We start from the raw sequence: 11,590 nt of genomic DNA on the forward strand, positions 1-11,590 counted from the left end.
GCGGTGACTCATGGCGCGTCCCGGTCCCCTTCGGAAGGGGCGGGGGGGCGGCTCAGGAGGCCGAGGAGGGGCGAGCGCTGGGGCGGGGCCCGGCCCGGTTCCCCGCCGTCACGCGGCCGGGAGGGGCGGGGCCGGGTGCGCGCGCGGGAGGGCCCCGCCCCAGCAGGTGAGGGCGGGAACCGGGCAGCGCCCCCGGCTGCGGCAGGGCGGGGCGGGGCGCCTGGGGATGGGCGCCGGGGGCGTGCAGCGGGGCTGAGGGGGAGCTCGTGTGCGCCCGGCCGCGGCGCCCGAGCATCGGCCGCTGCCGCCTCGCAGCCCGGCTCCCCCCGCGCGGCCGCGGCCCCGCTCCCGGCTGCAGGCAGCGACGTGGCAGACGGCGGCCGGCGGAGCTCGGCGAGCCGGGCGTCAGGGCGGGGGAGCGCTCCCGCCAGCGCTGCGAGGTGGGTGTTCGCCCCGGGACTCCGCGGGGCCCGGTTTGAGGCCGCTCTCCCTGCCGCCCCGGGGTGCCGCCGGCCCCGCTGTGGTGGGGGGGTGCGAAGCGCGAACCGCGGCGGCCGCGAAGGGATGGCGCGGCCGTTAACGGGCGTCCTGCCCGCCGCCGGCCCCAGGGGGCTTCCCCCTTCCCACCCCGGCACAGGGGCCGGCTGTCTGCTGGCCGGTTTTTCAGACCTGTGGGCCCGTTAACGGGTCGGCCGAGTAACGGCGGAGACCGCGGGTGCGGCCCAGGCTCTGCCCCCAGCAACCCGTGTGCCGGCCCCGGCCTCCTGGGCACAAGCGCCAGGTCATCTCTTGAGGTGATACTCTCTCACCACAGCTGCAGAACTTTTCCTTGCTGGGATTAGGGACAAGAACACTTTAAAAAATATTAAAGAGAAATAAACATGTCATTTGTTTAATCGTTTTAGCTAATCAGTGTTCCACAGATGCACCGTTCTGACAGCTGGCCTCTCTGTGCCACCTTCTGAGTCGCTGTGCATACGTTGTTCATCCCACTTTGCTGCTCCTCATAGCATATCCTTCTCTCTTAATTTTATATATTTTTTAAAATAAAAAAGAAAAATCTAATGCTTACATCACAAGCCATGATCTCATTCCACAGTTGTTATATAAAATAACACAAACCAGTAAAATACCAACATTTCACCTTGTTTAACCAGTTTCTGGAAGTACTATTTATTGTGTATTTTCATTTTGTCATCCAAAGGGCATTGACAGCAAGACAGCAGAATGAAGAGCAAGTGCTGTAGCCGGTTTGTGTTTTGCTCCAAGACAACCATCTATACCTTTCTGCTTGGAGGAGTGTTTATTGCCTTGGGCTCAAGTCGAATCCTCCTGATGAAGTATTCTGCCAATGAAGGTGCTGTTGGGCAACAAACATAATGTACCTGAAATAAGGAGGAGTTGATGTTTAGGGTAAAATGCACACTCAAAAGCCTAGTTCTCCACCTGCAGAGTTCTTGGCATAAACATTCTACTATATAAATAGTGATATGTATTTCTGTACTGGAAATCTGTATCATCACTGGTCTAACAGAGAGTGATAACTTGGGTTGCAAGGTGTATGATCCATGTGGAGATTCGCCCTTAAAAGATGAAACAGTGAATTATTTTAGAGCGGATTTTCAAAGACTAAATTATTATGTAAGCACTATCCATGGTACATGTCTTGACTGAAATATTTGTCTTGCAACAGGCTTAGGAGAAAAGTGGTGTCATAGTGGGTGTGCTATAAGTGGCTAGTATTACTGCTTCTCCTTTCACCAAGTATCAGCAAAATATGCTAACAAAGAAAAGATACAGTCCTAGAAGAAGTTTATGCTGTCCTGGAAGCCATTTTTTGTGAGGGGAGGGAAAAAAAAGCATGTTGCTGTTTGGGGAAAACATTCCCATTTTTAATTTTTTTTAAAACAGTGATGTTCTTGAGTTCTTCCAAAAACTTCTGCTCCAACTGGGACCAAATGAGGAAAGATTTCAGCCCAGGAAGGAGGCTGTTCAGGAAGTTGTATATCATAAAAATTTGAATATTTATAATGAAAGTGCTGACATAGCCTTTTGCATTTATGGAAAATGGTTAAAATTCTGACTGGAGGGGTTAAAATAGTTTCTTGCTCTAATGATGAATGCAGGAGACAAAATCTGATTGTGTGCTCTCTATGATTTGCTGAATCCCACAGATAACAAATACGATTACCTGCCTACAACAGTGAACATATGTTCTGAAGTAGTAAAACTCGTGCTGTGTGTGGTATTGGCACTATGGGTTAAGAAAAAAGGTAAGTATTTATGTTTAAAGTAACTAAAATGTGTTGACTTTCTAAGATTTACTGTACTTCAAATCCCTTTTTTTTTTTTTTTTTTTTTTTTTTTTAAATGATAGATTCACGTGTAGTAGATTGGAGTAGGTCCTGCTAGTAAGGTTCACTGGATTTGTGTCTTCATGCAGAATTATTACTAAAGTTTACTTTAACTCTTATTTTGTGCTATAAATTCAGGTGTTCTTGAGTTGTGTGTACAGTAGCTGAAATGGGGACAGGTAAGTTGAATTAGAAAGCATAATGAAGACAGAGTCTAACATTTTCAGAATTTAACACAGTATCATGCTAGGGTAATAGGAGTCACCTCACTGTGAAGTCATGACTGAACAGAAGCTTATAAATTGCACTAACTCAAGGGCTGGCCTTTATGTTTGGTTGTTCTGACCACTGTTATTTAAAAGCACCACCACCTTCCACTGCAGAGGTTTTGTGTGTGTGCATTGGTATTGGAGTCAGAAGCAACATAGCAATGTTATAATTCAAGGCAGCTTGAAAAAGCTGTCAGAAAAAGCAGTGCCAGGCTTCCCTAGCTACTGTTTTTCCATTGCAGGCTATTTTTCTTTTATCTTTCTTGGCTTTTCTCTCCTGATGTAAAAAGGATGAGAGGTTAACTTCATAGCATTTCAAAATAGTAGAGAACAGAGGTTTAAATTGGAAGAGGGTGACAGTCACGGCTCTGGCAAGCTGCTGAAATTTTTACCTCCACCACTTAGTACAGACATACCTAAGACAGTAAGTCTGTTCAGTCAGTTTTTGCCATCATTGGCTACTGCTGATTACACTTTTTCTGGTTGTCTGTCTGTCTTTTTTTTTTTCCTTCCAGAAATCTGATTTTTGCTGAACTCCGTGGTGGTTCAGAAGAGGATTAGATAGCACTGTGTAATCTTGAATTTGTGCTAACAAAGTACTTCTGTCACCAACTCTAGAGTAGTTTAAGGTTATCACGGTCTTCCTCCTAAAGTGTGTGTCCTGAATACCTAAGTAAATGTCATTCTTTGTGCCTTGTCCTTTCTTCCTTCTTCCTGTATGTTCACTTTTCACCCAGATCATGTGCTGTCTGCTACAGATACTGACTTGTGGTTTATTTTGCATTTCTGACATCACTGGCTGCCCTTTGGGTGCTACATGAACAGATCCACTGCCTGTGTCATTGTTTCGGTTCTAGATTTGATTGATAATCATCAGAGAATTGTACCCAGTAATGACATCGCTGTTGCGTGGGGACTTTGGGGTGCTTTTCGGCCCTCAAAGAATGATTGATAGCTGAATTTTTGCTCCCAGTGGACAAATACTCTGATGGGGGCAACAGGTTCCTTGATGTTTTCTCTGCTGAAGCAAGGAGGCGAATGCCTGTAGACATGGGATTGCTGCTCCAGCTGTGTGTTCTGCCCTGGATCTGTCCTCTACGTTGCCAGAGGGCTGTGGTATGTTAGTTCTTTCAGTCCAACAGTGTTCCTGAAAACAGAACAGTGGTACCTATTCTGTTATAAGGGAATGGGCTTTCGATAATAAGAAAGATGTCTTACTGATTTCTTTTCCTTTCAGAGGGTTGTTTGGATCATCCCTTTGGATGTCTTTCCTGGAGGAATTTTTGTAATTCCATGAAATGGTCAATTCCTGCCTTTCTTTACTTTCTGGATAACTTGATTGTCTTCTACGTACTGTCCTACCTACAGCCAGTAAGTATACGTATACGGAATAAAGTGTCTTCCAGTGTCTTAGTGGTAGGTAACATTGCCCTTAGACTATCTACAGTTGTAACACTGGCAAGGCAAGATTTGCAGGTAAAAGAATGATCTTTTACCTGACCAGCCAGACCTTCCTGTTCTCTTGCCCACTGGTCAGTGTCGTACAGCTCTCAGTAGAGTTTCTGTGCATTTTCTCCATCTGAAGTGATTTAGAAATAGGCTGAATTGCTTAAGTACTAGCCAGGTTTTCGGTGCTTTCCCTCTGGTTTCTTCAACTCTGTATTTCTCTTTCAGTGCATTTGCTCATCTTCTAGTGTTTGAGCTGTGCTTTTTGTGTGGCTTCTACCACTTTATGTATGTGACTTCACATGATGACTTGTTTTCTTTCCTCACTGACTCCAAAGAAAAGTGAGTAAATGTAATCCCACAAAGGCAGTAAGTGTAACAGGAACTAAGGAGGGGAGGAAGAAAACTGTTTGACTCTTAATTTTTGCATTTTTTTAATCAGTTATGCTTAAGCATAAAATTTAATTGGTACTTTCTTCTAGCTACATTCATCCTTCTGGATGAATCTACATGCTCAGGAAATAGTACAGTTCTTGTGCTTTCTTTTATTTTCATTTTTATTTTTGGTTCAGAACCTCTGAAGTTAGATGGAAACAGATGGTTAGTACTTGCTATAAAATACTGTGGTTGCCTCCATTTGACATTAAAAATAAGTATAAATGTCTCTGTTCCTTCTCTTTCAGAATTTCTCTTTAAAATATTGTCCTTTTAGGTGTATGTTTCTGTCAGGGACAGACCAGAGTCTAGAATAGGACCTGGCTGAAAAAATCTAATTAAAATCAAGGGTCAGATATCTTAAAATAACATACATGGGTGCTTGGTTCTGTGGTTTGTTGTGTGTGTGGTTTTTGATGATGGGGTTTTTTTTGTTTAGGAAGGAAATTCAGCTATGTTGTTTATAATAGCAAAGCCTGATGTTTAGAAGGTTACATAAACACTTGCTTTCTTAAGCAATGTCATTTGGCTCGGTTAAGGTCATCTTTTGTAATATGCAGAGCTTTTATATTTTACACACACCCCCACCACACACACCTTGTGTTTCTCCCCTCAGAACATATGCTCTAAGATTCTTCTTTTTTAGAACTCTTAGTGTCTTATACCTTCTAACTGGATATATTTTATGGGGGTTAGCTAAAATTTTAACATTATCATGGTAAACAAGTATTAAAAGAGATAACTAAATACCTGTGAGATAGAATACCTTGACAGTTTGCAAGGCTGCGGTAAGTGAAAAGGTGGAGGCAAGATGCTTGAAAGAGGGAGGCCATACCTGACTGAACTTGGTTTCATGTGACTTTAGGTTTGGGACTAAGTAGTACCTGGGTGAGCAGTTACTTGAAGTACAGAGTTGCTTTGGTGAGATTTTTTTGCTTGAAGCTTCAGCTATAACTATACTCTTTAGTGGCTAACATTTCCTAGTGATAAGACTTATTTTTTAGAAACTTTGTTTGTGACATGTTAGTGGCATGGTGATCTTTGGTAAATTTTTTTCTTACTCCTCCTCATCTAGGACAGAGGTCCCCTGAGGTCTCAGAGAACAAAGCAACTCAAAATTAATTCCTTGTAACTATCCTGCTGTAGATTTTGATCATATTACGTTACCAGAGATGTTGGGTGGGAGGCTTTGACTGTAAAGCAAAGCCAAGAGTATACGTGGAACATTTGTACATTTTGCATCAAGCCTCTTTTTTTCCAGAGTGATTTCTGCCAGATTCATTTGTTATTCAATATTTTTCTCCTTCCGCAGAGTTCAACTAACACGAATATTTATTGAGTTGTAATCTTGCAAAGTGGAAAATGAAGCTGTGGTTTCTTAGGCAGATGTCTCATGTGTCAGCCTTCAGCTTACTTGAGACCCTATGTTGTGCTGTTAGGTGAGATTAATTATTCAGCAGATAGTATGTTGGAATAGAGTGGAACTAAGGTAATGGGAAAAGGGCCTGTGCTTTTTCTCTGGTAAATGAAAAAGGCTCTGTTACTGCTGAATTGGGAGTGTGGAAATGCAGATGAGAAAGTTCAAGATAAAGTCTGTGTTTTGCACTTCTGAATCTGTGTATGTTTTTGCGTAAAATTGTCTAAAAATGTGATCTCACTCTAAGGCTGAATTGGAGGAAAGAGTTCAGATGCCTAGATTTTTGTATGTGTACTGACTACACAGGACAGACCTGAATAACACACAATTTGGGAAATCCCCCCACCCCCCAAAAAGAACCTTTTTTCCCCACTGGTGCTGGTAGATTCTGATCTTTAATGGTAACTGCAGTGCCTAAAAGAGCTTCCTCTTGGTCCAGTATTCCAGTAGAGAGTCTCCAACACAGAGACCTAAAAGACAATCCTTGCCACAAGGAGTTTGCAGCGTGGGATCATTAAGGCACTGTCATTATTATACAGCTATTCCCAAATTAGACAGGAGCTTTAGAGCTGTCTTCAGCTGTACTTTGAAATAGGTGATTTTTTTTTTTTTTTTTTAGTACAGTTGTAGTCTTGAAAATTCAAGCCGAGCACCTCCTTGCCTTTGATAAATGATGCAGCAAATGCACTTGCCATACAGGAAGTTGATTTTCTGCAAATGCCTTGTCCAAGTCTGGGATTTCGTGAACGTTGCAAGCTGCCACTGCAGCCAGAAGCAGCCTCACCTTGCCCATATCTTTTCTTATTTTAATTTTGGAGCAACTTCCCCCTTCGTGCTGACCCAGATGTTTTTGCAGCTGACTGGTCAACCTGCCTGAGGAACTGACCTGACAGAAGTCCAAACCATTTTCTTTTTTGTGAAGTAAGTTTTCCGCTGGATTGGTTTCCTCACATCTCTGTTTCAGTACAGCTTTCCCCACTACAGTGGAACTTAGACTCTCTGGTTTGCTTGAGGTTTTGAAATGGGACTTGAATGTCATTTTAGGGACATGTTATTCTACCACTTGGGTAAGGAAAAAAGTTCAGTACCAGGATGATGCTTTTCACTCTGGAACCTTGCAGAAAGGTGAACACTTGAAGTTGGTGGGCTTTTGATGTTCATACGATGACTGGAGTATAACTTTGTTCCCCTCCTTCTCCTTCTAGGCAATGGCTGTACTCTTCTCAAATTTTGTCATTATAACAACAGCTCTTCTCTTCAGGATAGTGCTAAAGTAAGTAGTGTTTACTAAAGTAAATGAAATATTATATCTTCCTAGCCTCGATGAAGAAGCTAAGCTACATTCTTTCTCTTTGTCTGATGGGAACAGTAATTCTCTTTTCTTGTGGTTTCTATACCAACTTGGAGAGGTGGCTTTGTTTTCTACATCTGAAGATGTAGAAAATAATAGTTTATTAGGAGTCCCTACATACCTCTGCACATTTGGTTATCTGTAATAGAAAACAACTGAAATCATGATTATATAGTTATTGGATGGTCAGAATTAAGGTTTGGGTACTTTAATTTGTACATTAAATCTCATATTTCGTGATTAGCAGTACTTCTTTCCAGTCTGTTGTAATTCTTAATTGAATATAAATGTAATCTAACAAGAGGCAATGAGATATGTAAGAGTGAAAGGTAGAGGTGTCTTTGGTAATATTGTGCCAGCCCTGATGTGTTTCTGGTCAACTGTGTAGTATGTTTTAAAAAGTAATTATATGTCCCTTCTTCATTATTCATGGGACAAAAGCCAGTCTGTCCTATATATTCCCCAAGATAAACAGGCTTTCATAGATTTATATGATTTACCATCATAAAATACTAGAAAAGGGTACAAAATCATGGGGGAAAAATGAAATGTAGTGGAAGTTTACCAAAGAAAGAGGGTAATTATTTGAATGTCTGTGATTTCTTTTTATCCATCAGACCTGTGTTCCCACAGAGACAACAGTTGCTTTTAAGTTGTCAGGCAGTCATGATCTTGAAGGACTTTCCTTAACTTATCTCTATAGAATACTCCATTTTGTATTTCTGTGATTGCCAGGCTGGGCCCCCCTTGCTGTAGAAAAGCGTGCTGCGTTTTGGCATTTTACTGTCAATTCTGAAATGCCAAGATTTTCCTTGCATCTGTCTCTGTCTCCTCCTCTGTGGCATGATGTCTTTTATGTGTTCGATAGAGCTTGTTCTCCTGTCATTTAATTTGTGCCACTGTGTTTCTAAAGTTGGTGGCTTTTTTTGTCTACTCCTAGGCGAAAACTCTCTTGGGTTCAATGGGCGTCTCTAGTGATTTTATTCCTGTCCATCGTTGCCCTGACTCTGGGAACTGGAGGCCATCAGCAAAGCTTGGCTGTACATGGATTCCATCACAATATGTTTTTCAGTCCATCTAACCACTGCCTTCTCTATGCCGGACCTGAGGAAGCATGCCTGGAAAAGGGCAACTGCGTGGCACCAAGTTTCCTTCCCAGCTTCCAGTGGAATGTCACCAGTACCATGGCAGGAGCATTGAAACCTCTCCGCCTCAGCCTGGGCCATCTGCTTATTCTAGTGCAGTGTTTCATTTCTGCCCTGGCTAACATCTACAATGAAAAGATCTTGAAAGATGGAGATCAGCTCGCTGAAAGCATCTTCATGCAGAACAGCAAGCTCTATGCCTTTGGGGTGCTGTTCAATGGGCTTATGCTGGGGCTGCGGGCTAAGGACCGGCGACAGATAGGGAATTGTGGATTCTTTTATGGGCACAACATCTTCTCGGTGGCTCTCATATTTGTCACAGCTTTCCTGGGGCTGTCCGTAGCCTTCATCTTGAAGTTCCGAGACAATATGTTCCATGTTATGACTGCTCAGATCACCACTGTCATCATCACCACCGTCTCGTTCGTCATCTTTGACTTCAGGCCTTCTCTAGAGTTCTTTTTGGAAGCTCCTGTAGTGCTTCTCTCCATATTCATCTATAATGCCAGTAAACCAAGAGGCCTGGAATATGCCACTCTGCGGGAAAGGGGCAAACTCGTCAAAGGAGATGCATGGGAGAGGTCAAGTGGGGTAAGGCTTTTCAGTACTTGTCTCCTCTGGTTTCTCTTTTGTTTCACCTCCATTTATGCTATGGAATTTTTGGAAGATTCATTTTGCACATGACCAGACTCATCCCTTAACTCAGACACCAAAACTCCTTAGTGCTTCTTAAAATCTTTTAAAGTGATGGGGTATTGCTTTGCATATTCGACTTTTGGAGTTCACGAAGCCTAGGTCAGCATTGCTTTCCGCTGTGACTATAGAGAGTCCTGTGAGCACCTTCAGCTTTGTACAAATCCTTTCTTGAAACCTTTATAACAAAATTATTTTACTGGCCCTGAGCATCCAGAAATTGGAATTGATGCCTGGGAAATAATTGTACTTAAGTAGAACTGATAATTCTGTGTAGTTGAGCCCACATCATGAAGGAGTTAATGTATTTGCTGTTAAGATTCTTTCCGTCTTAACAGTCAAAGATACCCAAAGGCAAAAAGATAATGTTTAAATACAGAGTTGCAACACATTTTTTTTCTTAGGAAACATTTCCTCCAGGCCCGTTACTGTTTTTTGTCGTAATTTGAACAGTGATCTAGTTAACTAGAACGTGGCAGGGAGGGCTTGCTCTTAGATGTGTCATTCAGTTTAGCTGAGCAGTCAGTCTAAGGTGGAAGGGTTGTGGATCTAGTTTGCCTGTACAGATGTGTTCTGTAATACACATTGCACGCAGCAGAGAGTGCTGTCTCCATTTAATTCTAAGAAACATTAAACTTGGAAGAGGTATTTTCCAGAAATTCCACATGGTGCCTTTTTAGGTTGTTGCTTAACAAGCAGTAAATAACACAAAGTCATATCTTTTTGGTATACCAGGCGTTACCTATTTTAACTGAGCAGCTCTGGTAAAAACAAACAGCACTATGTGAGCAGGCTTCCTGATGAAGGAATGGGCTATAAGATGTTTTAGGGAGTGAGTCACTAAAAAGTGTTAAAGTTACAGGGGATGATTTTATGAGTATATATATCCTAGAGCAAGGTTATAACACACTGGTAAGAGATTTAAATTTCAGGGGTTTGATTTTATATAAGTGATGCCTTCAAAATAAACTTTACTCTTTTTTTTTTCTTTTTTTTTTTTTTCTTTTTTTTTTTTTTGTATTAATAACAAGATAACTTTTGCTTACGTTGTTCTCTTTTGCTTCTGGTTCCTGCCTGTAGGATGGAGAAGAATTTGAGAGATTGAACAAACCAAGCAGTGACATCGATACAGATGAAGATTCTCTCTAAGATGAGGCTGGCTCAGAGGAGTGCTGTTACTCACAGTGAGAGAATGTTAATGTTTTATTAACATACAGAAGGATCATTTTTCCCCACTTGCAGAGCAATTGAGACTATTTTGGGGCTGGATGTCAGAGGTGGATGAGGAAAACATTCAAGTCATATATACAGAGAGTTGTATTCCCTCTTCCTGTTCATGTAAATCTGCTGAAAGAAACAAAATTTGTAACTGATGCAAGCAAGAAGAGGCTTGGACCCTGGACTCAGTGGTCTGGGTGACATGTGGTACATTGTGGAAGGCAGTCCTGGACTCTTAACCATATGTCTTTTGATGGCTTTGATTGACTGTCCTGAGTCACTGCAACTTCCTGTATGAATTGCTTGGTTAGCAAAGCAGAGACAAAACTGTTCTCCACCTTGCAGACGTGATGTGAATGTGTTGATTAATGTTTTTGCTGCATCTTCCAATGTACAAGTGGTCCAGTAAGTTTTCTTTTCAGGACTTAAGATGTTGCTAATAACCTCATAAATAATGAGGCATATTGTTGGTTTTATTGTATTTTGGCAATTCAGATTGACATATCCCTAGCTCAGTAAGAGTCCCTCTGAATCAATCTCATCAGACCTTCACTTGAGAATGTATAATAAGTAATTTGGGTTAAGGGTATGTTGATCTGTCAAACAGGCAGATCTCTAGAGTACGATTTGTTTGAATGGTCTTAATTTTGTCTTCATTCCTGTTTTTACTCAATGTAACTCTGTACTGACTCCTGTGGAGTCCTTTCTTTGTGATTTTCTCTGATGTGACTGAGAGCAGAATAGATTTCACTGATTTCAGCCACTAGTTCTCCTCACATTTTCAGTGTGAGATTGTTGTGTGCCTGTCTCCCAGTGTCTGGGGAAATGGAAATCTGGAATGCCTTTGTAGCAGAGTGTGAATTTTACATGCAATTTATGTGGCCTAATTTGGAAAGAGCTTGAATAAAACAAAAGTGTGTTATACAGTATGAATGCATCACAGGGGTTTTTTTGTGTTTAGAGTGGCTACGTGTGGAGGCTTAGTTTGCACCGAGGCCACTGTCTGAAAACAAATATGCAGCTACAGTGATGCCCTTCCACATCAGGAGCACTGAGCAAGAGGGTGCAGGTGGTCGTATCATTTGGTGTTGCTCCACCCCATCAGACTGATAAGGTCTTGCATTCATTTTGCAGAAAGAGGAATCATTCTGCAGAGTGCCAGGCATAGTGATCTTGGAATCACTGTTGAGGTGTCTGCTGGACTGTATTTTGAGTGAGATGAAAAATAGGTTCCAAATAATTCAGAGAATTTTAAAAGGGTG

The 11,590-nt window shown here is 42.1% G+C and overlaps 1 protein-coding gene across 6 annotated transcripts; it reads left to right on the forward strand.

The window, feature by feature from the left end:
- The first annotated feature begins 77 nt into the window (after positions 1 to 77).
- On the forward strand, positions 78 to 11,257 carry SLC35A5 (solute carrier family 35 member A5). 6 transcript variants are annotated; one of them, XM_074852598.1, is made up of 7 exons: positions 78 to 166; positions 1,205 to 1,357; positions 2,175 to 2,273; positions 3,861 to 3,994; positions 7,127 to 7,194; positions 8,213 to 9,008; positions 10,191 to 11,257. In XM_074852598.1, exons 2-7 carry the CDS (start codon positions 1,228 to 1,230, stop codon positions 10,257 to 10,259), a joined length of 1,296 nt encoding a protein of 431 aa, XP_074708699.1. In that variant the 5' UTR covers positions 78 to 166; positions 1,205 to 1,227; the 3' UTR covers positions 10,260 to 11,257. The 6 variants fall into 6 exon arrangements, with proteins under 6 accessions (XP_074708699.1, XP_074708682.1, XP_074708691.1 ...); XM_074852581.1 differs by lacking the exon at positions 78 to 166 and adding an exon at positions 269 to 440; XM_074852590.1 differs by lacking the exon at positions 78 to 166 and having other exon boundaries at positions 546 to 1,357.
- The last annotated feature ends 333 nt before the right edge of the window (positions 11,258 to 11,590 follow it).

This window comes from Strix uralensis, chromosome 2, assembly GCF_047716275.1.
Source record: "Strix uralensis isolate ZFMK-TIS-50842 chromosome 2, bStrUra1, whole genome shotgun sequence".
NCBI classification, from domain to species: Eukaryota; Metazoa; Chordata; class Aves; order Strigiformes; family Strigidae; genus Strix; species Strix uralensis.

What these genes read in the sequence shown, in the direction of transcription:
- SLC35A5 (XM_074852598.1), top strand. Translation starts at nt 1,228, where the DNA reads ATGAAGAGCAAGTGCTGTAGCCGGTTTGTGTTTTGCTCCAAGACAACC. An exon ending in GAAGTATTCTGCCAATGAAG is followed by an intron (nt 1,358 to 2,174) that starts GTGCTGTTGGGC and finishes TGAATCCCACAG; the next exon opens with ATAACAAATACGATTACCTG. An exon ending in CATGGGAGAGGTCAAGTGGG is followed by an intron (nt 9,009 to 10,190) that starts GTAAGGCTTTTC and finishes TCCTGCCTGTAG; the next exon opens with GATGGAGAAGAATTTGAGAG.